Source organism: Stenella coeruleoalba, assembly GCF_951394435.1.
Source record: "Stenella coeruleoalba genome assembly, chromosome: 3".
NCBI lineage: Eukaryota > Metazoa > Chordata > Mammalia > Artiodactyla > Delphinidae > Stenella > Stenella coeruleoalba.
In genome coordinates this window covers 132,850,712-132,878,538 of record NC_137148.1, presented here as the reverse complement: position 1 = coordinate 132,878,538, position 27,827 = coordinate 132,850,712, and the positions used below count along the sequence as shown (strand labels likewise).

The window sequence follows — 27,827 nt, the reverse complement described above, 5'->3', positions numbered from 1 at the left end:
GTTTAGCTTCTTGGGTGTATTTTAAGAATCATTGAAATACAGGAGACAAAAATGCTATTTTGAATACATACAATACTGAGATACATGTAATACTTATTTTGGCTCCTGTGGATCTTAGGAATCTTTCTATTTTTTACTTTTGTGTTTCAAGAATATGATTTTAACCATTAAGCATTATTGAATGACGAAACTTTGAGTTGACATACAGAGAATAAAATAGATATATGCCCTTTCCTCTTGGGGTTCCCATTCTACGAAAAAAAAGGATTTCTGTAACTTACCATGTAGAGCATTAAAAAAAAAGTTTTGATGAAGAGATTCATCCTCCTAATTCAAAACCAGTTTAGTTCTATTTTTGGCCAAAAATAGAGCTACAGTTTAGTCCATCCTGAGTCTGTTCCCTTAATTAAGCACTGCGTTAATTTGATGTAGAAAAAGGTAACTGACAATACCATCAGTTTTTCATCTAGGCCTACACTGTATTGTTCCTAACATATTTAAGAACAGCTAGAACATTCATCTCTCATGTTTATTTTTAATGTAATAATATGGCTTTCCTAAAATAGATCACTAGGCAGGTGCTTGAAACAGATACAGAAAATAAGAACTCTCTTTCATGTTCCTTTGGACTCGTTCTGTCTTCTCTGAACACTGACAGTCCCTTGTCATTTTGTATATACACAGACAGGCCAGTGCCACGTATACTTAGCAGCTGCATATTGGGGATCTCTGACTGCCCCCCAACCATATCTAAGTTTGTTTATATTTGAATTATACTGAGATCTAGTAACTCCTTCATTGTAACTGTGTAAAAATGTTCTATTTCTTACCTTGCGAGTATCTATAAAATGTCTTCGCTCCTTTTCTCCTCTGCTTTCTTGCCCTCAAATTAAAAATACTGCACTTAATTGGTTAATGTTTCTAACAGCAGAAAAATTCCTTTTTTTAATGTCCCATATCACATTTAAGTCAGTTCTTGAATTGGGCAAAAATGTTTCTCTTAAATAAATCACATAAATATGTTTTGGAGTTTTTATTTGTTTAGGGGAGTAAGAAGTCTTTCAATTATTTACCCAAGTAAATATTTTATTCTTTAGATTTTTCTAAGTAGCTTTAGCAGTTTAATGTGTTTTTGAGTAGAAAGAGCTGTTCGCCACTCCTTTCCTCATTCTACTTGCTAGTAGTCCTTTTTTTAATCAGCACAATATATAATTAGATAAATTTAGACAATTGAATAAGTTTTTAGACTTAGAGTGAACTAATTACATCATCTGCATTAGAGATAGAGTTGAATGTCCTGTGCATTGCCGCCTTTTATAAATTATTTTTAATGTTATATATATTATTCAGAGACTTAATCAACTTTAACTATTTTACATGCTTTTTATTTTGACATTAGATAATGTTTTGCCAATATCCAGTATCTCTGGCACTCATTTAGTATGATGTCCACCGTGCTAATTTAGTTTTCACCTGCTTTCATTTATCCTGTAAATTTGTTTCTTTTCAAAGTCTAGTTCATCACATTGTTATTGAAGTGTACATATACATTGTTGGAGAGCCATTCATTTTTATAATACCATCCTGGCTTAAATTTTGTCTAGAAAACATTTTTTTCATGTTCTCTTTAAGTTGGTGGTCACTTTCAGATTTAGTAGACATATTTTTAAATCCTCAAACTCTCACAGAAAATTTTGGCTTTGCAGTTTTACTGAGTAATTCAGCAAAATGGTTTTGTTCGATCTCCAAAGGGCATGTATGCCATCAGAACTTGTTAACCAAAGTTTAAACAAAAGCTCAGTTATCCACCTTTTGATTATTTTGCTGTTTCTCATTGGTCTTCCTTTTTCTCCGCACCCTGCCTTAATTTTCGGTCTTCTTTTTAACCACGCATGATTTTTCTGCACCTTGTACTCTTGCCTCTTTTGTTGAGTTTGGACATGAAAATGGAAAAGGGTCCATTTAGCGCCTGTAATTCCTGTCTCTTCTTTAGGCCCTCAAAGTCAAGGACTAAAACAAATCTTGACATTTTGGGGCTTGTTTTCACTGCCAGTGATCTACTATCTCCATTATCAAATTCACACAGAGGCTCCCTAGGTTTTGCCAGTCCCAGCATAATGTTTGGACTTGGTGTTTGAATAGATCATCACTGTTCTGAACTGCTTGAGCATATTTCATGATTCTAGTCTGTATAGTTTTTGGTAGTTAGAATATTCTTTTCTTTTTAAAATAATTGAAGGATGCTTTCCCATGCCATGAATTACATTTATTTTTCTAGTTTGATGGTAAAGAATGACAGTTATGAGTCTTTACAGTATATTGGGATATGTAGCATTCAGAGTAGTGTTTCCTGTAGTTTGTGTTTTGTAAGAGATTGTTGCTGTCCAGTGCTTTTCTAATAATTGAAAAACCATTAAGAAATGGGAATGAAATATAATGCATTAAGTGACTTTTGTGAAAACAAAAGATTTCCATTTCTCTTTTGCTTATATAGCTCGTGTTGGTTTTTGTGTTTTCCTCTACTCCTTTCAGCAGCCCTTAAGAACTTCCTGATATGCTGTGCTGTGCATTAAGGTTGTGTTAGTTTTCATAAACAAAAGCTTTTGAATCTGCATTCCTGCCACTTAATGACTGGCACTACATGCTGTGCCTTGCTGCAGTTGTGTTGATTCAGCACTGTGGGAGCTTTCTGTTTTCCTTTGAAAACTATTTTATTATGAGGAAAAGTTTCAGAAATAAGGACTATAGACACCTTTTGAATTTAATGTCCTTAGAGTTGCTTCTTTTTTTAATGCTTTATATAGGTGAACGATATGATCCTGAGCCTAAATCAAAATGGGATGAGGACTGGGATAAAAGCAAGAGTGCTTTTCCATTCAGTGATAAATTAGGTGAACTGAGTGATAAAATTGGAAGCACAATTGACGACACCATCAGCAAGTTCCGGAGGAAAGATAGAGAAGACTCTCCAGAAAGATGCAGGTATTATTAACACTTTGTCTCCTGGGTCTCTTGGAAAGGGAACTAAATTGACACAGCTGGGTCTTGGGTTTTTTTATTTGTTTTGGGTGTTGGCATTATCTGAAATTCAGCTTTATTTGTTTGTTTCTTTAATTTATATTTTAGAGCAATTTTAGCTTCACAGAAAAATTGTGCATAAAGTACAGGGAGTTGCTGCATAACCCCACCTCTCCGAGTGCAAGAATGCATGCACACACACACGGTTTCTCCTGTTATTAACATCTTGCATTAGTGTGGTACATTTATTAACAATTGATAACCAATATTATTAACTAAACTCTTCAGTTTGCATTAGGGTTTACTGTGTTGTATAGTTGACAAATGCATAGTATCCACCATTACAGAACCATACAGAGTAGTTTCACTCCCCTAAAAATGCCTTGTGCAAAAATATGGAAAAATTCATGAATTTGCATGTCAGCCTTGCATGGGGGGCAGGCTAATCTAGTTCCCTGACGAGGGATTGAACCGAGACCATGGCAATGAAAGTGCCAAGTCCTAACCACTGGAGCACCAGGGAATTCCCAGGCCATGCGAATTTTCACTGTATTGTTCCATTTTTAGTATATTTGCTGCTGATTTATACATATATATATAGTGTGTGTGTGTGTGTGTGTATTTACACACACATATATACAGTGCAGCTGTTTATAAGATGCTGTGTCAGACATTTGCATTTAGTATTGACACACTTTCCTTGTCTGTGTCCATTTCTAAAATTGATCACATTTCCTGTATGTTTATTCAGGCCATTTATTGGAATTTTTTTTCCCAGTAAGAACTTTGATAGCTTATTTTGCAATTGGGCATCTGATGATCCAGGGATCTAAGGTATTGCTGAGGGATAATGAAGTTTATTATTTTATTAGATTTAAACAAAAGTTAGGGGTTTGAAAATTCTTCCTGTGACATTTCATTAAGATTCTGTGTCAGTTTATACCAGAAAAAAAAAACTCCAGATGGATATTTGGACTAAAATGTTTTCGAGTATGACCTATATTTTCATAGATTACATTTTCTAATGGTGGGGTATTTGTATTTAGTTTTACATAGAACAGTACTAGGAACCTTTTAGCATTCACTTTTTCTTACCTACCAATATAGCTATTAACTAGTTTTTCTGCCAGTTATAAGGGCAATATATGTAGCACTTAATTTGCAAAGCAAGTTTTATAAGATCTTTGTCATTTGTGCCTCACTGTATCTCTATTAGATAGTCTAGAGCAAGGATTTTACCATTATTTTTGGGGAGTAAGAACTGAAGCCCAGTCAGGCTGTGTGGAACTTGCCTAAAGTAACGCAGAGATGCAACCAAAACTTCAAGTGAGTTCTTGTAACTAAGTACCATCTCTTTTTCTCTTATAAAAAAATCTTAACAGTTCAGATTTAGGGGTCATTAAAAAGAAATAAAAATAATAATTTTGAAACTATCCAGATTCTAAAATATTTTAGTGCCTTCTCATTACGTTTCCATATTTATTAAATCTGTGGAATTCCTGTCTGTTTCTGGAATATGACCTTTGAAGAACCAGAATTTATTTTTAATACTTTGAATATATTTTACAACTATATTTCTAGCTCTTTTATACTGAAGGTGTATGCATATGGTAATAATAAATAACTAAACTATGGAAAACGATGCCTACCTCAAATACTCTGTGCTGTTTTTCCCACTTTAATGTTCTTGTGGCCTTTGTGTTCACACTTTTGGTTTGACTTAGAAAACATAGTGGCCACATATTCTGTTGCTATTTCCTGAAGAAGTATGGGAATCAGGTAGGTAGGCTGGTTAGAAATCTTAACTATGTACCTTCTTGTTTTGTTTTCTCTTCTTTGCCCTCCACCCACAATTTTTCTTTACTTGCTTTGTCTTCCTATTCTTTTTTTTTGTTTGTTTCTTCCTTGATTTTTTCTTTTCTACATTTGCCTCTAAGACAGGATCTGCTAGAGTTCCTAAATCTTTTATATATTCAGGTTTAAAAGAGTGAAAATGTAGTGTATGTTATTTGTTTTAGTAACTAAAGAGCAAACCAGGGACTTACATCTTGGAGTATATGTGAGAGAAGAATAGATTTTTAGACAAAGTTGCATGGGACCTATCTGGCATGGTATCAGAATTTTAGACTTAATAGCTCATTATTAGATTCAGGAATTCTTGAACACTGATCATATCTGAAGCTTTCATTTCATTGTGTGCTAGTAAGGTTTATATTCTCACCTTGTAAAGAAATTACCTTGCACTATAATCAAATTGGACATCAGAAAGGTAAGAAGTTTCAGTCTTAGATATAGGACTGATGGTGGTAATTTTTAGGTCATTTGTTGCTGAGAAATTAGTAAGTGACAAGGGGTTTTGAACACTTGATCAGAACTTGTAGATTCCCTAAAATGTTTATAGATAAAATACATTTAACCCCTTTGCTCAGTGTGGGAAGCCATTCTTCTTGATTCTTGATTTATACAGGTTCCAAATTGATTTATATTTAAGTAGAAATTGCTTTAGATTAGTCCGAGTTAAATTGATCAGTAATAATAGTCATAGTTTTAAGGAGAATTTTAAGTATTTTACTTCAGAATATTTATAATTTAAACCACCTACTCTGAAATTAAGAAATAATAGGTAATGGAACGTATTTCAGGCAATTTCTCTCTCTGTCCTACTTGCACCAGAAAAAAAACCCCAATGCGTCATTACTGGAGAGCACACTAGTACTGACATATTTAATTTGGGGCATATGAAAAACACAGTTCTTTTACTCGTTCTGTATTTTTTTCCTTTCACATGTTAAGAAGAAGAAAAAATCTTTGAATGTGCCTGAAAAGGAATTCTTTTAAAATATTTTAAATATATTTAAATTTTCTGTAAAGCAGTTTTCTTAGTTTTGTGAAAGTTTGATCTCGCGATTCTATATAGTAAAATAGAGCACAGTTCTTGTAAAGTGCATTACCTCATTTTTCTGCATTTACAGATGAGAGTTTAATCATTTGAATGCAGATAGGATAATATTTAAAAGATATCCATCGAAATTATAGTATTTTATTATATATTTGTATTAGTATATGAGAGTCAGTGACAGAATCATGTTATGTAAATGGAACTGTAGTTGTTGCACAGTCCATTTCAAGAAAATGGTTATCAAATGCAGCTATTTGAGCTCCTAGACTCTAATCAGTTGATTCTGATATGAGAATAACCCTGCTATTTTATTTTTTAATTAAGCTTTAAATCTATAATAAATAAGCACTTGAATTATTTCAGGCTTTTTTATTTGTACACATTTATGTAAATACTTTTTTGTAGCAGTATTTTAGACTTACCTGGGGAATTTGATGGGTTCCCACTTCCGCTCCCCAGTGCATACATATGATTATTCAGATAGCTTAGATAACATTCTCTTGATCCCTGTCAAATAGTCAAAGTATGGAATTTTGGAGTTACTGCATTTGAAATTCTTTAGCTCAAATCACTGAGGGCTCCATTTTAAAGTAATCCCTAGTCTTATTATTTTCCTTCTTTTTTAATATCTTTTAGTGACAGTGATGAGGAAAAGAAAGCAAGAAGAGGCAGATCTCCCAAAGGTGAATTCAAAGATGAAGAGGAGACTGTGACGACAAAACATATCCATATCACACAGGCCACAGAGACCACCACCACAAGACACAAGCGCACAGCAAATCCTTCCAAAACCATTGATCTTGGAGCAGCAGCACATTACACAGGGGACAAAGCAAGTCCAGATCAGAATGCTTCAGCTCATACACCTCAGTCTTCAGTTAAGGTGGGAATGGCACGAGTTTACACATTATACACAGTTTTATTCTTATAAATTACTTTTAGAATTACTGCATTAGTAGTCTCAGGCATTTCTAGGTAATCATATTAATTATAGATCATCTGGCATGTATTAGTCATTAATAATAAGAAATCTCTTTGGAGGAAGAAACCTGTCCAATTGCTGAATGATTATCTATGTACTTTCTATGAAAATAGTAATAACACTCTTGGTTCATTTGGGAAAGGCTGTGAATCAGAATGTAGTGCATCTGTTTCCTTCTAGACACCACCACTGGTACCAAGTGTGAGATTCACTAAGGAAAACATGGTAGTATTTGGAAATTGTAAGAAATGACCAGTTGTATATATGACAAGTAGTTATATAGCGGAACTGGTCTTGTTTAATACAGAGATCGTTCCTCTGAAAAGGAGGTTTATTTGCCCTGTGGTCAGTATTGATTAGTAGCAGCACTAATTCTTGTAACTGTCTTCACTTTTTATTCCGCACAGAAATGAAATCCACCTGATTGATAGATACCTGGCTGCAAGCTAGTCTTTTGGACAGAAATCTGCCTAAGAGGGAGGTTTGCCCTGAAAGCCTCAATAGTTGTTTTGTTACTCTCCCCCCACTAGTATTCACCCAGCTTATATCTTTGCATCAAATGTAGCTGAAAGCTAGGGAAAATATTTTTCTAATGTATCTTGCAAATTGCAGGTGACTCTAAAAATAAAGCTAGTCCTACTTAGTGTCAAGAACTGTGTCAAGTTTTCCCACATATCTTCTGGTGTATAATTTCACCCATATTGTGCTCTTTTTAGTTTTGAGGAAAACCTCAAAATTACAGCTCAACTTTAGTTGTAGTTAAAAGGGGGAAATGGATGTGTTATTTCCTTGTGGTCTTAGTTTTCCCCTGCTGTGGATACAGTTGCTTACTGATGACTGTCTAAGATCTGGTAGATAGTCATAATTAAAACCCAAATAATACATGATGGCTGTTATATGAAGAGTTCATTTATGGTTGCATGGGGAAAATCATCCAACCTGTATAATTTTTTTTAACGGTAAACTGAGACTTTTATATCTTAAAAGGATTTTAAGTATCAATATGTAGTACATCCTGAATGTATGTCCCTGCCATAAATACTTTAAATTTATAGTGTAAGCTTTTTGACTTTGTTTTTATTACCAAAAAAAATGCATAGAACTCTGAAGTTCTCAGCAAGTTACTCAGCTGCTTCAGATCTCTTTCAACCTCAAGGCCTTTTTGAACCACAGTATATAGTGTTTTAATCTTCAAAGCTCAAATTAACATGCCTAGGAATTTACAGTGTTTTCCTGTTGCCTAGCACTTCTGTTCTAATTTAACATGTATGTATTGAACATTGAGGACCTATGCATTAGGGTGCTTAGAACTATGTATAGGAGAAAAATCATATTACAACTCCAGCCCCACAGTTTAGTTTGGGAACTAAATATAAAACAGATGTCAAGGTATATCAGACCAACATAGAATTATACTGACCTGAGCTAGATAGGAGCTAGATAGGATGTTGGCCTCCAGTCCAGTAGATCTCAGACCTTCTTATGCATTGGAATTACTTAAAGGAGCTTTCTAAGACTGTACAGACCAAGATCCCAACCTGGGCAATTATGATTCAGTATGTTGTCATGGAGCTGGGCGTATATATTTCTTTAATGCTTCTCAAGTGATTCTGTGTTAAGATTTGAGTGGGATCTGGAAGGTATGTTTTTTCAGAGTGAAATGCAGTAAGAAATGAGAAAGTAACCCAGGAGTAGTGGACATGCCTAATCTTGTCTGATCTCCGAAAAGAAGTGAGTTAGGGAAAAGAGGAGTGTGGATGTTAGGGACTTTTACAATGGTAGGCATTTAAAAATACTATCTCTCCATAAGGATTCAAGGTCACTTCTCTTTTTTCAGAAAAGGAAATCTACCTTTATTAAGATAATTACAGTTATTTGTGTCTCAGTTGGGAATTAAAGATGAGTAGAGCAGATTTTTTTAAAAAAAATAGTAGAAATATGTTTTCTAAGCTTATTTAGTTCTGTGTGTGTTTTCAGACTTCAGTGCCTAGCAGTAAGTCATCTGGTGACCTTGTTGATCTGTTTGATGGCACCAGCCAATCAACAGGTAAGCTTCCATATTGGCTTTTTCTTTTTATCAATAGTATTCTTGGTTTCAGAGTAATTTTTTTTAATGGCAAATAAAAGATGGAATGAAAATTTAAAAAAAAAATTTTTTGCATTAGATTTATTTTTAATGTGAAATTAATTCACTTTGAGCATTATTTGGGAGGAAGTGTTTAATTGCCTTAAATAAGGAAGGTGAGCACTTAAATATTTGACTGGTAATTCAGTAATCTCTCTCAATTTCTTTAGCACTGAGTATTTGGGGTCCCTTTGCTTTTTCTATAAGCAAAATGGACTTCTCTGCCCATTTCACTGTCTTTCCATAAATCTTAATTCTGGCTGTCAAACTACCCATGCCTAGAGTTCATTTAAACTTTTCATTCATTTATTCACTAAACATTTATCGAACCAGACACTGGCCTGGGTGCTTGCAGTATAATGCTTAGTAAAACAGTTCTTGCCCTCACGGTAAGGTCAAGTGGAGGAAGTAATCATTAACCAAAGAGTCACAAATAGTTACCTAGTTACAAACATACAGAGTGCTTTGGAGGAAAGGGGCATTCTGTGAAAGTGTGACATATTTTAAAAAGGGCTGCAGCAAAAGAATAGTCCATTTACCAAGATTTTCTCACAGAGAAGATTAATGGTTTCTTCAGTTTGATGTCCAGTATGTGCTAGATTTTTTTGAGTAATTCCCTATAAATTGTTTTCAAGAAAATTGATTATTTTAGGTTGCATTTGATGATTATGGAGTCGTAATAAACTGTACTGCAAGTCAAAACAGCTTAAGAAATAAAACTTATGTTTAAAGTTCATTTCACATTAAAATGTAACTGGCGAGATTGCCATAGAAATAATGTCAAAGTAAATCTGTTGTTTCTAGTTGTGTGTAATAATTTTTCAAAACTGAATTGTTTTAAAATTTACATTAGTGTTTATGATGAAAATTACTTCTCACTGATAGTTTAGTACATATGATTAATTTAAAGTCTCCTATTATTTTCTCCCTGTCCTTGCCTACTATCATAAAATTAATTCTTAGACTAGGTGTGAACTTACTAGGGTGTCTGGTTCAATCCAATTTCTGAGATTCTTCAGTTCCCACTCCCTTTTTTCTGTAAATGTAACTTCGTAAAATTATTCCTTAAACTCTATTGAACTGTCATGCCCAAGTTTGCAAACAACTACATTAGTTGTTTAACAATTTATGTGCTGTCTTTTTGTACATTGAAGATTTTCATAGTAGTATTAACTGGTAGTTAGCATGTAGTCATATAATACAGACTTAGTGTCACAGAATATCAACTATTTTGGATTTCCTGGTATGAAATATTAAAGAGCCCTTTTCATGCATCTGTGAAAATTTTTAATGGAGCAATCAGAGAAGAATTAACTAGGAAGGTCAGATGAGTGAATCTAACTTTTTTCCTTGGTGTTAGCCAGATTGCTTTGAACAGAGAGAATTATTAAATACCAGCATGCTTCCTTTGCTTGGCAAGAAACCTTTGAGTGGTTTTTCTTCTCTAGTGCAAGCAGTAGATTGGCTAATTAAATAGAAGTAGTAATTAATATTAATACAGTAATTGAGACAAAGTCTGAATGAAATTTGGAATATTTCTTGCCTTAATGTTTTTATCTTAATAATTTCTAAAAACCAACCGAAAATGGGTTGACATCATAATTTTTTTTTAATTGTTCACTGTTTATTATTACGGTCACTCTTTTTTTTTAATTAATTTTTTTTTTTTTTTTTTGGCTGCGTTGGGTCTTCGTTGCTGCGCGCGGGCTTTCTCTTGTTGCCACGAGCGGGGGCTGCTCTTTGTTGAGGTGTACGGGCTTCTCGTTGCATTCTCCTTAAGGTGGCTTCTCTTGTTGCGGGGCACACGGACTCTGGACGTGTGGGCTTTAGTAGTTGTGGCACAGGGCTCAGTAGTTGTGGCTCATGGGCTCTAGAGTGCAGGCTCAGTAGTTGTGGCACATGGGCTTAGTTGCTCCGTGGCATGTGGGATCCTTCTGGACCAGGGCTCGAACCTGTGTCCCCTGCATTGGCAGGAGAATTCTTAACCACTGCGCCACCAGGGAAGTCCCCATAATTATTTTTTAAAGTTCACTCCTGTTTGAAACAGTTTAACCACTTTGTGTAGAACCCCCTCCAATCAGTAAGATGAATTTCATTACTATGAATTTCTATTTAAATATTTTAGTAGTAATATATTTTAAATTGAATTCAGCAGTGGAAAAAAAAATTGGATGTTAAATCTTTAGCACCTACATGTAAGAAAGTCTAAGAATCTACCATATCAGCATTGCTATTTGGTATGCCATTTGGGTGTCATTTCCGATATGTGCCTATATTTATAATACTGCTGTCATGCAAGTAATATGGACATGAACTGTAAACCTAAGCAGATACAGCTTCTGTACCATTCACCAGATAAATGTCTCCTTGGAGAAAATGCTCAGATTTTCTTTTTTTATGTGTTATTTCATCCTTTTTGTTAGCATCTTCAGAAGTATATGTGATAAAATCATTGTGGAATATCAACCAAGTTTAAAAGTACACATGTGAAACCCATTCATCAAGATTTTCTTGAGACTCTGATGGTAAATGTCCCACTCTGGTGATGTTCTTTTAAAATCTGTACTCAAATGATATTTTGGTGACATTTATACATAGTATGTTTCTAAGTAAACATTTTTTAAATGAATAATAATGTATTTAGAAAATAAGCCAGTTACAAATATAATGCCAAGAACCATTCCATTTCATTTTTAGTATATCTCGTCTTCAGAGTTTTCGTTGTCTCCTTTTGTCCCTTTTGTAATTAAGGAATTTAGATCTTGATTAACATACTACTACATAAGTTGTTTCTAGTACAATGAATGAGGTTGAAGAGAAAATATAAAGACTTTACAAGGCTTGCAATATCTTTTGATTTTTTGGTTGTTAAAAAATATCTTTTAAGATTAACGTGTATAAAATCCAAAATGTTCATTACATTTACATTTGAACCTGTTGCCTTGTACTCCGTTATCGCTAAAGTTAGTTGAGGATGTTTACATGGATGTGAACCACCTTGTTATAGCCAAGTTACTGGTTATTACAACCCAACTTACATATTAGAATTTTCATGGGTGTTGTCTCTAGTTTAACCTAAGTTTACTAAGAATAAAATGTTTTACCATATTGTTTTCACTAATATAAAAGTAGTATGTGCTCATTTTAGAAATTTTATGGAAAAAAAGTAATTCACCGTAACTTAGGTGCATAAAGTTAACTATTAATAATTTTGGTGAATAGTCTTTCTTTAAACATTTTCTATATAATCAGTCAGTATATTTATTTAAGCATTTATTTATTTATTTATTTTTCACAACTCACACACACTGTATTTTATTTTTACAAGAGATATATAAACTGACACCAAGCATTGTAAATTAAGCATTTATTATGTTGCAAATCTTTTTCAGGCTTCTAGATAAAGATTTTATTGTTATTATATTTTTTTGTAAACTCTTTTTCATCTAAAATCTCATGACCATTTCCTTATTATAGTTGGTATTTTACAGACCTTTTAATTGCTTTATAATCTTAACATTATGTAAATATGCTGTAATTTACTTGACCAGTCAGCCTCTTATTTTTTGGACATTAGGTTTTGATTTGTTTCCAAACTTCTCTCTGTTATAAAGTAGTGAAGTAGCATCTTTCAAAATCTTCCATTTTGGTAAGGAGAAAATAATATTTCATTCTATTTTGTATGTGTTTGACTTTGAAACTTTTCATGGTTTTATATTGCTAGTTGTAACTTGTCTATTCATGTCCTTTGTCCTTTTTTTTAAAATTGGGGTTGTTTATCCTTATCGATTTTTTAAAAACTTCTTTATATTAGTTCATCATATATTTACAATTTTTTGTCATTTCTATTAATTTTGTATTTATTAGAACTTGTGCAAAAGTTTTTATAACGTAATCTAGATTAAATTCATTAAAGAATATTTCCATTTATAGTTAAAGCACTGTCTAGTTCAACTATATTTTTCCTGTTCACAGTGTTGCTTTGGAAAATACATGTTCCCAGCTGGTGATTGTAAATAACCTCCTTGCTTCCCTGAAAAGGCAGATGGAAATGGTTCATTTATAATGACACCTCTCATGTGGGAATCTTGAAGGATAGCTCTTATTGTGAAATTTAGCAGTCTTCCACATGCAGCAATTTTTGGTAGACTCTTATTTAAATTCCCTTAGATAGAAGTTATCTGGGAAAAATGCTTAAGTATAGAAAATGTCTGTTAAATTTAAGGCATTGGTATGAATAACATCATGCATATAGGTTTGGATAGTCCCTCCTAGGAGGGAGAAACTTTTCCTCAATGAAATAACAGATTTTTAATTTCTGAGATAGTTTCCAAAGTTCACATTATGTAAAACACAGTAGAAGTATAATCTGTGGCACTTCAGAAGATGGAGAAAAGTTAAATCCTTTTCAAGGAAAGGTGGCTTCTATTTGTTAAATTCTTATGTGTGTTTCCACTCTTTTACCTCCAGTGTTCTTAAATTAGTCATGTTTGAAATTAAACTCCCTGTAGTGTGGATGGAAAGAATAATATTTGCTATAGACAAGTTATGAACATGGTATAATTTTAGCTTAGGTGTTAGAATGTAGAGCAATAGAATAACAAAATAATTATTTGAAATGTTAAATTCAGGATAGGACAAAAATAAAATATGTCACCCAGTTTGAAGATGTGATTCACAGTATTCAGTGCTATACTCCACAGCATGAATTTTCTTTGTAGCCCAGACTGGATAAGATTTGAAAATTCCGAACTCATTTGGCATAATAAATTACATATTGATGTTTATTCACTGCTTGGATGAAGAAAATGAAAATAATCCCCTATTTTCAAATCCCTTAATGTTATAATAAAAGATGAACTATCATTCTGTTACCTAACAGTATACTTTGATCAATATTTTTAACATGAAGGAATATTACAGAAGACATACTTATGAATATTAAGCAGCAACTGTTCACACCATTGATTTCCCTGCTAGATTTTATTAATATATGTGCTTGTTTATATAGTTTAAAAATATAGCTCATTGATCTTTTGTACCTATTGTCACATTTATTATGACATATGTACCTTTAAAGAAGAGAAAAATCACTGTGATATTTTCCTTTGGATAAAGCAAAAGCAGACATATGAGCTGTAGTTGTTGCTAGGAGTAGAGAACCTTGGCCTTGGTGAAAGTTAGTTCACGGTGAGTGAGTATATATGTGAATATGTGCATCTGTAATGAGGTGAAGGAATAAGGAATTTGTTAGGCCTGCTGATAGTTGACTACAGTAAATGTGCATTAAAAAGAAATACCAAGTTCACCTGTGTCAGAAACTGATTTGTTCCTTTTATTACTGCTGGCTATTTATTAAGAAGGGGAGATGGTTCTAGTTTAATTAACCCAGTTGAGTGTAGCAGATGGGACAGAATGTCTTGCAGCGATAAGACAATTCAGAAATGGCACCAGATGTTGGAAGCTGTCCCTGGTGGTATTTGAGTGCAGCCCAGATGTTCCAGTCCCACCTGGCTAGTTTCTAAGCACTGCAGGCTAAGCAGCTGTGATGTAACCTATATAATGTTCACATAACAGTAAAAGCACTATAATTGAACTGCCGCTCTAAATTTCTAAGGTTGTGACTCTTAAGAGGTGAAATCTTTAAGGACAAAAATAAGGACAACTATTTAAGGTTTTAGATCCTTTGACTATTGCTGTTTCATTGATAACTGAATTGAGGAGAAGTGGAATATAAAATTTAACAATGTTACTGTTCAAATTATAGATAAAAGTAAATATTCGTACCTATTTAGTGTTTACAAATGAAAATTTGTATGAGAATGTGATGTTATGCATGCAGATTGATCTGCAGCCTTATGATTTGAATCTCACGCCTTTAAAAATACCAGTCTGGAAGTAGCAAAAAGCTACTGGTTTTTTTTCAAGGATTAAAAATGCAAGTATTTTGCAAATATTTGCAAGTAAACAATAGGAAAAAATAGTCCACATAAATCATTGCATTCATTTTTCTTCCTATAGCTATTAAAACTGATTACTATGCAGATCAACTTCAAGGGTTTTTGGGGGTTTTTTTCCCCCTTTTATTTAAAAAAAAAGTCAAACTGCAGAAAATTTGTCACATTTTCTTTGTCTCTCTCTAGTTCTTTTTTGGTTTTGTTTATTTATTGTGCACCGTTTGAGAGAATTGCAAACATCATGACATTTTGCCCCTAAGATACTTCAGCGTATATCTCCTTACAACAAAGACATTCTCCTTCACAATCATAATATAATTATCATACTTGGGGAATTTAACAGTAAAACAGTACTGTTGTATAATAGACCATATTCACATTTCCCTGGTGTCTCAATTACGTCATTTCAGTATAGCACTTACTTAAATATCCAGAGTCCAGTCAAGGATCACCCATTTCATTTACTTGCCATGTTTCTTTAGGCTTCTTTAATCTGGAGTGGTCCTAGTCTTTTTCTTTTATGATGACATTTTCTGAAGAGTCTTGAGAGCTGTTTTGCAGAATGTCCCTCAATTTGCATTTGTCTGATTCATTCTTCATGACTGGAGTCAGGTTAAATATTTTTGGGAAGAATTTGGGTGATGATTTCTTTTTTAGTCCCTTTATATTAGAAGACCCATGAGTGCTATTTTGTCCGATTATTAGTGACATTAAGTTTGAGCACTTGTTTAAGGTGGTATCTGTCTGATTTCTGCACTGTAAAAGTAGCTTAATCTCTTTTTATTTGTAATCTGTGGAGTGATGATTTGATTACCCAGCAACATTTTACCCAGGTTTTAGCATCCATTGAAGATTCTTATAAAGAGCATAATTGGCCAGATAAACTGCATGCCTACATTATGTTCGTGAAATGTGAGTAAGGGGTAACTGTAACCACAGTTGTAGTATCTATTATATTACTAGTTATAGAACTGAGGGATACTGTAAGAGAGTCTGTCCTGTGGTAGCTTAAAGGGAACATGGTGACATGAAAAGCTGGATCAACTAACTAGCTGTTATGATGGGTCTTGGGGCTCTAGTATTGGGTATTTTTTGAGTGCAGTGCTAAAATGGCTTCCTAAAAGTGCTATCAGTTGTGCTGTGGTTCTGACAGTTTTTTTTCCTCATACTTAATTTCTAGGAGGATCAGCTGATTTATTTGGAGGCTTTGCTGACTTTGGCTCAGCCGCTGCATCAAGCAATTTCCCTTCCCAAGGTACGATATGATTTGATTGGCCAGAAATCTAGGGGCAGTGGAAATGTTACCAAAACAAAACAACCCTTCACCACCCCACCCCCATCTGCTTCTTTTGGCCATTTTCTACTTGTAGTAGTATTTATAATTCCCAATTCCCAAAGAATTTATTCACAAAGGTACTTTATTGGGCCAGTATCCTAAATGTGCCAGACGAATTAATCTGGTTGCAGACTACTCAGGTACACCTAAATAAAATTGCCCTCACTCATAAGTGACTCTTGTTTTATTTTGGGGGGCGGGGGGGGGGCAGGGAGTAGGTGCGTAGGGAGTGTGAATAAGTATAAATCTCGTTTTAGCAGCAAGAATATTATGGTTTATGTTTAGCTTATATGATTTTCTTGAATGAAATTCAGGGACATTGGAGTTGGGCAGACCATCTTACCAAATTCATTTCTTTATAATTTAGACATCTTAAAAGAATTTCTGTGAAAAATAACTGAATTTCATTTTGGCATATCCTTAAATGTGAGCAGTTGAACCTCAGGCAAAAAAGAATTCCTCATTCCATGTTAAATTAGAAATTTTAAAATACTCTAGATTTGTTGTGATCATTTCACAATATTTGTAAAGATCAAATCATTATGTTGTCCACCTGAAACTAATATAATGTTATGTGTCAATTAACACCCTCAGTTTTTTTAAAATGGCAAAAAAAAAAGCTAACATCCAAGCAGAATATAGGCTTTAACATAATGGACTGAGGTGAAGGGCTTGTATTTTTCCCCCTTATTATTAATATTTTTATCTTACTACCTCTGCCATATACTTTGGTAGCTATTTAACTTTATGAAAGCCTCTGAGCCTCCACCTTTCTAAAATTGGGAATAATGCTACTTGTCATGGTTCTTTATAAGGATAGAGTAACGTCTGTAGAGACGTGTAGAATAGGGTCTGAGTTCATTATTAAGTGTCTTTTAGGTTGTAAAGGGGTTGGTTCTAATGTTTTTTTCCATAAAATTTGGTCAGTCTGAAGTTTGAGAGATAATATAAAAAATTTAGCTATAAAAATCATAAACATGAGGTGAGGCAAGGAGGAAATATTTAACTGAATTAGTTTTATTATTCATTTCAAGTAGAGTCATCTATCCCCATTAATTGGATTAAAATTTATATTTAGTACTGCCTAGTTTAGGTTAGTGAGGATTTAGGAAGAAAGACGCATAGGTTTTAATGTGATTTGGGTTATTTGGACCACTTGTGTAAATTCCAAGTATTTCCCAGAAACCAGGATTGTGGAGTAATGAACTGCTTCATTTTAGAAGTGTGGTTATACCTTGTAAGGGTTAATACCTTGCTATAGGCAAATCAAAGTGGAAAATGAACATTGCCCTAATTTTACAGACTGCCTGTGTAATTCTCAAAGTTTTTATGTATATAAAGTTGGCTACTATGCAAATAATTCAAATATGTTAATGTTGCTAAGTGATAACATCTCTTCATCTTATGTGATTAACATAACCTGATCACCATTACGCAAGGGGCTGAAACTGTTGCAACAATGATTAATGATTGCTGAACAATATATGCCTCACTAGAAATCTCTTCCTCCCATGATTAATCATCTCAGATAAAGTTTTCAGATGGGGTAACACATTTTGCCCCAGTTTCCATTCTTATTCTGTTTTCTAGATCAAGCAGATAGAAAATCAGCATAAAGTTTACCTTTATCCAGCAGTCTTCCTTAAATTAGTTTAAATTGTTTAATACATAGAACTAATTGTAAAACTCTTAATTCAGTCTTTTTGTAAAGAAGATCAAAGACATATTTTAGCAAAACCCGGAAGTAATGAATATCAGCCCAGTTCTTATATTAAATTGTTGGTAGAACTTGGGGTTTCTAAGTGAATTATTTTCTCTTTTGAGGGTGCTTACATTACAAAATGGTAATAGAACATATAATTTTAAAGACTTAATGTTATTGTTCTCTTGATATTTAGCATAATGAGACACAATATCATAGTGGGTGGTTACCTTTTAGGCTAGACAAAATGTATTTCCTAGTTGTAAGTGAACATATAGTGCAAAGAAATTAACTTGAGCTACATACTGTTCGCTTTCAGATGACAGTTTATATGTAGCTCTTTCTTCACCTTTGCTTTTTTCAACTTCCATTAATTCATATTTATGTTTGTCCCTTTCTTAAAGCAAGGTTTGTTTACTTAGTATAGCCTAGTTTAAAAAAAATTTTTTGCAAGTATCACTTGCCTTTATATTTATCGTGTTCCAAATAGTATTATGTATGCAGAATTTATAGAAGCTTGACTTATACTTTTATATGGCATACCTAAAGGAAAGAAAGTGTGATGCTTTGCCTCTCCTCTGTCTTTTCACAATTAATCCAAAGTAACAATAAACCTCAAATGGCACTTACTATATATTAAGTTATTCAGTCTTCGCAACTTAGATTTTTTAAAAAGTATGGCACGGGGGACTTCTCTGGAAGTCCAGTGGGTAAGACTCCATGCTTCCACTGCAGGGGCATGGGTTCGATCCCTGGTTGGGGAACTAAGATCCCGCATGCCTCACGGTGTGGCCACATAAATAAATAAAAGCTCTCCTTTAAATAAAATAAAAATACAAAGGCACAGAGAAGGTTAAGTAAGGTCACACAGCCAGTAAAATACAAAATCCGTTCTCTTAAATATTTCAGTCTATTAATTAACCTATTAATTTTTTTTTTTTTCCCACGGTATACGGGCCTCTCACTGCCATGGCCTCTCCCGTTGCGGAGCACAGGCTCCGGACACGCAGGCTCAGCGGCCATGGCTCATGGGCCCAGCCGCTCCACGGCATGTGGGATCTTCCCGGACCGGGGCTCGAACCCACGTCCCGCATATCTGCAGGCAGACTCCCAACCATTGCGCCACCAGGGAAGCCCTAACCTATTAATTTTTATATTATTAAATGCATTAAATCTTTTCTATGCATTAAATCTTAAACTTGTTACAATTATACTTTGAAGCATAGTGATAGTTTTGTTTCTTTTTTTAAATATTAGCATGAGTTCCCCTCTTAAGACTGTACCCCACTTTTTACTTAAATAGATTGAACAGTCCCATTAGAAGTAAACAATGTACTAAGGTTATATATCATGGCTCTCTGTAGCCTTTGTGTTGTCAGTGGAAGCATGGCCAAATGGGTGAGAACTTCTTACAGAAATTTAGTAATCCTAGTCTTAATTTTATTGAGTTTTTGGGTTTTTCTTTTTAATGAATTTGGGGTTTTATTTACATGAGATGGTATAAATCACAGTCTGATTTCTCTTTGAACCTTTCCAAATAATGATAGAACAAAATGAGCTGAACTGTCTGATTTTACTGAGTTACTCCTTGCATGAAGATTCTGGATCTCCCAGCAAAGAGTTTAACCAGTTTAGAGGTTTTTTTCTTGTTTTTGGGGGATCTCAGGCTAGTTCATATTTGTTTAGCTAGAAACTTATTTGATATGCAAACTTAGGTTGAAGGAAAGTTTTAGTTTCTGTAATTTCTTTGTGTCACCTCAGACCTGCCAATGCCAAGAGATGGATTTTACTTTATATGTGGAAGTTTTTTTTCTTTGCCACCTTGTTAACACTGGTGGAATATTCATGAGAAAGAATAATGTCCAGATGGAGATGGTACCTGCAGATGTTAATCTGGATGGACACAGATCAGCTCTAATTTGTTTCAGTTGGAAGATTGTCTGTGGATTTCAGAAACTTTCTTACCCTTTTTTCTTTCTCAGTAACAGCAGCAAGTGGGAATGGAGACTTTGGTGACTGGAGTGCCTTCAACCAAGCCCCGTCAGGCCCTGTTGCTGCCAGTGGTGAGCTCTTCAGCAGTGCCTCACAGCCAGCTGTAGAGCTTGTCAGTAGCTCACAACCAGCTTTAGGCCCACCTCCAGCTGCCTCAAATTCTTCAGACCTATTTGATCTTATGGGCTCATCGCAGGCAACAATGACATCTTCCCAGAGTATGAATTTCTCTATGATGAGCACTAATACTGTAGGTCTGGGTTTGCCCGTGTCAAGATCACAGGTAAGTTGTCTGCCTCCCTTGGAAACTGTGATTCATAATCTTTGAGATGCTCTAACTATCTAATGGCAGATTAGCATAAAACAGAAAAATAAGCAGGTGACACATAGATTACTTTTGTACATTGCGTTTACCTTGTGTCCCTACCCTGGAATAGTCATTTGGGTTCTCCAGGGCAAGGCCTTCTCACTCTTCTTGCTGTCCATGCAAAGCCAAGTGTGATGCCTTGCACAGAGGAGGCATTTGTTGAAAATTTATTGAACTAATAAACAAGTTGGAATTTAATAGTTTAAAAAATTGTTTTTAAGATTAAGGAATAGAGGAGTTCCCTGGTGGCCCAGTGGTTAAGACTCTGCGTTTCCACTGCAGGGCATGTGGGTTCGATTCCTGGTTGGGGAACCAAGATCCCGTGTGCGTGCTGCACGGCCTAAAAATAAAAAATTAAAGACATTAAAAACAAGAGAAGAGGGGCTTCCCTGGTGGCGCAGCGGTTGAGAGTCCACCTGCCGATGCAGGGGACACGGGTTTGTGCCCCAGTCCGGGAAGATCCCACATGCCAAGGAGCGGCTGGACCCGTGAGCCATGGCCGCCGAGCCTGCGCGTCTGGAGCCTGTGCTTCGCAATGGGAGAGGCCACAACAGTGAGAGGCCTGCGTACCGCAAAAAAAAAAAAACAAAAAAAAAAAACAAGAAGAAGAAGGAATAGAGATATATTGCTAATATAGAAAATTATTCTCTAAAATAATCAATGTTCTTCCCTATTCTGGACCTGCTCTACATTATATAATGTTTATATAGGCTCTTCTTTCAACTCTTATTTTCATAAAGGAAAGTAACTAAACAGGAACTTTTAAATTCACTTTTTAAAATTAAATCTAAATTACCTAATACTAGCTTAGAATTCAAACAAGTGCAGAATATATGTGTCTGAGTTGTATCAGAAACTTGCTATTTTTGACTCAGGCTATTCTGAATATTTGTTTATGATGCTAATTATTCATTTTAATATGTAGAATCTCCTATTTTGGGTGTTAGGATGAAGGAAGAGAAGAAAGAAGCAGAAAGGTGACTGATCTGTATAACAGATATTAGACCTAACATTAAGAAAAAGGACATGAAAGCCATACCAGTACCATTAAATTGAACTGAACAAACTCAAGCCAGTTCACTGTTTCTTTCATATGGTCTAAGCATAAAGCCAATCTACTAATTTTCAATCTTAATTGCAACTGTGTTGTGAGTCTTTGCATTGGTCCATTTTAAATTATTCTTCCTATTTGTATTTATTTCCCTTTTTCTGTCCTTGTTACAATTATTCTGGTAGTAACTACCAGGCACCTCTGCTGCTTTTTCCTGAATTTCTCCTTTCTTCTGTATTGGTCCATACTGTACCAAATTCCACTAGTGTTGCTTGCTTTAGGCGATAGAAATATACATGGAGCAGGGATATGTCAGTCAGGTTATGTGGAATGTAATTTGCTGTTTTGATGGTTTTGTTTTTTTAACATGAGAAATCATACCCCAAATTCCATTTTGTACAAATAAATTTCCACTTGTATATTTCCTTAAAGTTGTACTAACCCAAAGTTAATAGTTGCCCCAGGATTGTGGCTTCTAGACTTGGGGTGATGGGAGGATAACTGTTAGTGTACATATGTTTTTTCCCCACCCCAAACATGATTTGGACTTCAGAGGAATATTATGGGAAGCTGGTGATTCAGGATATTGAAGACCTTAATGTAGAACATTTGTTGTTCTTATTGGTTTCAAGAGTTTATTACAAAGTTTAGTATATATTTCAAGTTACTATGATTAAATTGCCGTCTGGTAATCTTTATAGAGCAGATGCTTAATTTTTAGAGCATTTTTCTATTTTCCAGCCTTTGCAAAATGTTAGCACAGTGCTGCAGAAGCCTAATCCTCTCTATAATCAGAATACAGATATGGTCCAGAAGTCAGTCAGCAAAACCCTGCCCTCTACATGGTCTGACCCCAGCGTAAACATCAGCCTAGACAACTTACTACCTGGTATGCAGCCTTCCAAACCCCAGCAGCCATCACTCAATACAATGATTCAACAACAGAGTAAGTTACTGCAAGACATCCCATTTCTTCGTGTATTTGTAATCCTTTGCCCTTATGCCAGGACTACTTCAAGCCATGAAATAAAACTGTACTGAAAGCAACTGTGTATTCACTTAAGATTGTTTTCACATAATACCTGGTATCCCTCCTGGCACATTGAATGCTTTGTATTCTGCTCTTGACATGTTAACATTTATTGTATGGTGGTGAGTTTTGGGAGCCTGATCACTAAAATAAAAGTATTTGTTGAGAAAAAATTTTTAATATAGGCAGATATGTCAAGAAACAAAAATCATCTGAACTCCATAATCCAGGGATAATCACCATTAATTCATATTTCTTCACAGTCCATCTTTTCTAACCACATTTTTAATACTTGAGATCATTCTGTCTATATTTTTGTTTCTTGCAGTTCATATTCAACATTATTGTTTTTTCTGTGTTGAATATTCTTAAAGAAAGAAAGCATGGGGCTTCCCTGGTGGCACAGTGATGGAGAGTCCGCCTGCCGATGCAGGGGATGCGGGTTCGTGCCCCGGTCCGGGAAGATCCCACATGCCGCGGAGCGGCTAGGCCCGTGAGCCATGGCCGCTGAGCCTGCGCGTCCGGAGCCTGTGCTCCGCAACGGGAGAGGCCGCAACAGTGAGAGGCCTGCGTACCGCAAAAAAAAAAAAAAAGAAAGCGTGATTTTTGGATCTTTATAGTTATCCATCATATTAGTGTGCATTTCCTCTCTTGCTGGTTATTTCAGTTGTTTCCAGCTTTTTTCCTATTATAAATAACTCCATGGTTTTGTATAAATCTTTTTACTTGTGATTTTTTTCCCTTAATATAATGTTCTAAAAATAGAGGGAGTCAAAGGATATAAACTTTTTAAGGTTTTTGATACACAGTAGCTCTTGACAACTTGTTAGGTCGGATTCAGTAATAGATTTTATAGGAATGGTTTTAAATTGCCTGATGTTTTCTGCCAGCCCACTCTTACTGTTTCTACATCTTGGGGAAATCAGAGCTAACAGCCACTGAATATTTCTCAAGAGTAAACAATACAAGTTAATTGACTTCTCTTGTAAAAAAATCACTATAAAGTAATTTTATTGGAGCTTACAAGTATTGATGGTCAGGAAGATTGTATTATTTTTCTGCTCTGTGAATCTAAGAATTCAGTGTGATAAAGTTCTTTTGTCTCTTTTCTGCTGTTAGATATGCAACAGCCTATGAATGTGATGACCCAAAGTTTCGGAGCTGTAAACCTCAGTTCTCCATCGAACATGCTTCCTGTCCGGCCCCAAACTAACCCTCTGATGGGGGGACCCATGCCTATGAGCATGCCCAGTTTGATGACTGGCACCATGGGAATGGCCCCTCTTGGAAATAGTCCAATGATGAACCAGAGCATGATGGGCATGAACATGAACATAGGGATGTCAACTGCTGGGATGGGCCTGACAGGCACAATGGGAATGGGCATGCCCAACTTAGCCATGACTTCTGGAACTGTGCAACCCAAGCAAGATGCCTTTGCAAATTTCGCCAACTTTAGCAAGTAAGAGATTGTAAAGGAGCAGATTGAATGAAGGATTTTTAGTGGTGCAGATAGGTGATGTTGGGATGGAAAATGCTAGTCAACTCCCCTTTCTTTCATCAATTAATTAAAATAAACCTACATTAAGAACCAAAAAGGTTGTTTTATAAAAGCAAAATATCTAGTATTTCAGATGGCCAGGCAAGGGCGCTTCAGATGAGGCAGTCAGAATCATTTTTCCCAGTGAGACTTAGACCACAAATGGGGCAGTGAGACCACTGAAAGCCTTTATAAATTGAGGAGCCCATTTTAATATCATAATATGTGGGAATACTAGAATAGGGCTGAATAAATGTGTTTGAATCTCTAATTTTATACTTTTCTTTTCCTGAAGAACTTGATTTTTCTGTCCCTGAATTGCCTTGTCACAATTGGGTCTGTTCCTTTTACTACCACTCTTGAGTCCATATATGAAATCATTAAAGTTGGATGATCAGTTTTTTATAAAAATATATATTTTTGTCCAAAAAAGGCATACATATGTGATTATGGCTAAATCAAAGGTAACTGGAATGTATATACTTTTGCTAATGTTCCAGCAATACTGCTATTATACTATCCAAATTTTTATTGTAACAAAACCTCTTTAAGCAATTGGTGATAGCTATGGGACTTTTCCCATTTCTTCTGCTATAATTATCCTGTGCAGAACTCGGAAAAATATTTTTTTCAGGACTGCTCTATGGTTTCCTTTAAAAGAAAAGAAAAAACAAACCTCCAGTATTTTTATTTGTTCTTAGCAGTCATTATTTACACTTTGCAGTGATAACTTGGCAAGGCTTCCTTCTGTGTTTATCCCTGTAGCCACCGTGTAATAGTCAGGAACAGTCAAAAAGAAAAATATTTATTTTTTTTTCGGTGTCTTCAAAAAATTTTTGAAAAGGGTAAAAATCCATTAAGACCTTCAATATAAATGTTAGAACTCAACAATGTTGGCTTTTAGATTTTATACAGTATTGTTTTGGTTTTGAGTGTATATAATATGGCATTAGCAATATGGTTCCAATAGAGAGGAGTTAAATATATATATTATTAAAGGAGACCTGTAGCAGTCAAAGATTTTATCGATTTAATGGCAAATAAAGGAAATTAATTAAATTGTTTTCCTGCTGTAATTCTGCATTAAGGTCACATGAAAATCATGATTCTAGAGTTTGGAATGCAAAATTGTTTCACCCTTAAGCTGGGAATATTTTTTAAAATAAATACTATAATATAGGCATCAAATTATTACCTCCCCACTTTGTGTTGAAATTTTTTTTATTGATAAAACTTTGTTTCCATTGTATTCATAATATAGTTCTGTTATACATAACATTAAAATGTTCATTAAAATCAATGTTGAACTGCTTTTTCTTTCATTATGTTAGACATTAGAGACCGTTTGGGGAAGAAATAATTATAATTTGGGCAAAGTAATTTTTATAAATAATTTAAAATTATTTAATGACTTCTCTATTCCTTCCTATCAGACTGCTGTTAGGAATTAAAAATGAAGCAGCAAAGATATCCTGACCTGCTCCATTCTTGCTAATGTTCCATCTACAACATTTCTAATTAGGCAGAAATTCATGTACTTCAGCTAAGTGGTAATGAAAAGTGATTCATTTGCTGAATAAGAGATGAGAGAGAGTGTAATTAGCTGACTGTGGTTTTTAATCTTTCAACAATTCAATGTGTTTAAATTAGTTTCAAAGAATAGGAGCTTTCAAGTGTTGTTACTTCAGAGCAATCAAGCCAGGCTCTGGTGGCAGTTTGGAGAATATCTTCACTGATATTTAAAACCCGCAATCTTAAATGAATTTTTTCTTTAAATTGAGAGGTATGGCATCACCTTTTCGAATATGTATGGTTCTTAAAGGAAATAAATATTTTGTTTCTAAACTTTCGTGTTTAAAATTTCTTTCTAATAAAACTGATTTATTTCTAAAGCATTTTCTTTACTACTATGCCTTCTTCCAATGTTGTATTCTGAAGACAGAAGGGAACCCCTACATTAGTTATTACTGTATCTCAACATACAGTCTGCTGCCTTACCAGTGTTTTTTGTTTCAGAGCCCTTGAAAGAAAACAAGAATTGCCTCACTGGGGTTCCATTCAATTTAATGACTTGTCTCTGAAGGGGTTATTAAGTGATACCTAAAGAAAGGTCTGTATACCCCAAAACAGTTTGGAGCTGGCAAGAAAATACTCTTCTTTAATAGTCTTTTGGGCTCCCTTTTGCCCATCCTGTACCTCTTTCCTTTTTCAATAGCTTCTCTGTTGTATCTGTTTTTCATTTTGCCTACTATTTTGTGGAGAGAAGGAATTAGTTACTCTTCTTGCAATTTACAGATAATGTGTGAATCTCCCCTGCCATTCCAGATTCATTTTTTTCCCTCTTAAAATGTTTTTTACTTCTCTGATATGATCTTCAGGAACCATAAATAGACACAGTGTTCTTGTACAGTACTTGGGATGTCTACTTTTTTGTTTAAAATAAATTGCCTGAATGATACCCCATAATGCCGTTGGTTAGGAGCTAGTCACTAATAAGTTGAGGCCTATAGTTACTTATATTTGGAGGGAAGGCTTAATACCCTTTTCTTCTCAAATATTTTTGAAACACTAGAATAAAGCTAACTGTCCTAAGCACAGAACATACCTTATGGTAAATAGATTTCTGAAATAAACTGGCTTTGTGTTTCAGCTCTCCTGGGAGATAGCACTGCATTGTGGAAAGAGCATGGACTTGGAAGCAGACAGATCTAATCCCATGTCAAGCCCTCACTGTGTGACACCCTGATCAATTGACCTGACTTTTCTGGGCCCTAATACATTTTTTCTAAAATTAACTTAAAATATGGAAGTGTTGGATAATTAAAATAAGTGAGATCAGCAGCACTGACATATATATGCTGTAAATGTTTCTCTGCCTCTCATTTTTATTATTTATGCAAATGTGCTTACATATCAGGAACTTCCTATGTGCCAGTCACTGCTAACCGTTTCACATGCACGTCATTTAATCTGCATAGCAAACCCCCAAACCTCATACTCCTAAAAGGAGTGTGTAGTTAAGAAAGCCTGAGAGGGACTTCCCTGGTTGCAGTGGTTAAGAATCCACCTGCCAATGCAGGGGACACGGGTTCAAGCCCTGGTCCAGGAAGATCCCACATGCTGTACAGCAACTAAGCCCGTGAACCACAACTACTGAGCCTACGCTCTAGAGCCCGTGCGCCACAACTACTGAGCCTGTGCTCTAGAACCCACGAGGCACAAATACTGAGCCCGCATGTCACAACTACTGAAGTCTGCACGCCTAGAGCCCGTGCTCTGCAACAAGAGAAGCGGCCACACCGCAATGAAGAGTAACCCCTGCTCGCCGCAACTAGAGAAAGCCAGCGCTTAGCAACGAAGACCCAATGCAGCCAAAAATAAATTAAAAAAAAAAAGTTTAAAAATAAAAGAAAGCCTGAGAGACTGTTACTAAGCTGATTTCTAATTGAGGATTTTCCTATCTGCCTGTATTTAATTCTACTTTCTTTTTTTAACCGACAAGCAAATTGTAAACGAACTGCTTTGTGAATGTATTGAGTCACTTATACTTACCACATTAGTGCAGATGTGAGGGAGAGAACTATGAAAGTGAGCTCTTGACTTGCCACACAAATAACCCTCAGAATGTTCTCAGCTTTTAGAAGTAGAGATCTCAATTTTTCTATTGACTTCTTGCAATTTTCTTGACTAAGATCTTGTTATTCTAATATCCAGAGAAGCAATCTGATATAAAAACTAAAAGAACAAAAACATAAAAGAGGATTATTTTCTCTTTCTCTTTCTTTTCTTTTCTTTTCTTTTTTTTTTTTTTTTTTTGGCTGCTTGCAG

The 27,827-nt window shown here is 34.9% G+C and overlaps 2 protein-coding genes across 7 annotated transcripts in view; one reads left to right on the top strand and one right to left on the bottom strand.

Annotated features, from left to right (window-relative positions):
* CLINT1 (clathrin interactor 1) overlaps window positions 1-25,248 on the top strand; it is a 65,307-nt gene extending 40,059 nt beyond the window's left edge. Inside the window, exons 6-12 of one of the 3 annotated variants that reach the window (XM_079916252.1) lie at window positions 2,805-2,982; window positions 6,554-6,800; window positions 8,877-8,946; window positions 16,162-16,236; window positions 20,002-20,294; window positions 22,171-22,375; window positions 23,579-25,242. In XM_079916252.1, coding sequence (XP_079772378.1) covers window positions 2,805-2,982; window positions 6,554-6,800; window positions 8,877-8,946; window positions 16,162-16,236; window positions 20,002-20,294; window positions 22,171-22,375; window positions 23,579-23,925 — 1,415 coding nt within the window. In that variant the 3' untranslated portion in view covers window positions 23,926-25,242. Of the gene's footprint in view, window positions 1-2,804; window positions 2,983-6,553; window positions 6,801-8,876; window positions 8,947-16,161; window positions 16,237-20,001; window positions 20,295-22,170; window positions 22,376-23,578 lie in introns of all 3 variants that reach the window. The other 2 variants (XM_079916253.1, XM_079916254.1) reach the window with 2 other exon arrangements.
* The window catches only part of LSM11 (LSM11, U7 small nuclear RNA associated), a 73,582-nt gene continuing 51,681 nt past the window's right edge, over window positions 5,927-27,827 (bottom strand). For 3 of the 4 annotated variants that reach the window (XR_013827527.1, XR_013827528.1, XR_013827529.1), the window contains one exon: window positions 23,954-27,734. The gene's annotated coding sequence lies outside the window, so the exon portion shown is untranslated. Of the gene's footprint in view, window positions 6,425-23,953; window positions 27,735-27,827 lie in introns of those variants that run through there. The other variant, XR_013827526.1, reaches the window with a different exon arrangement.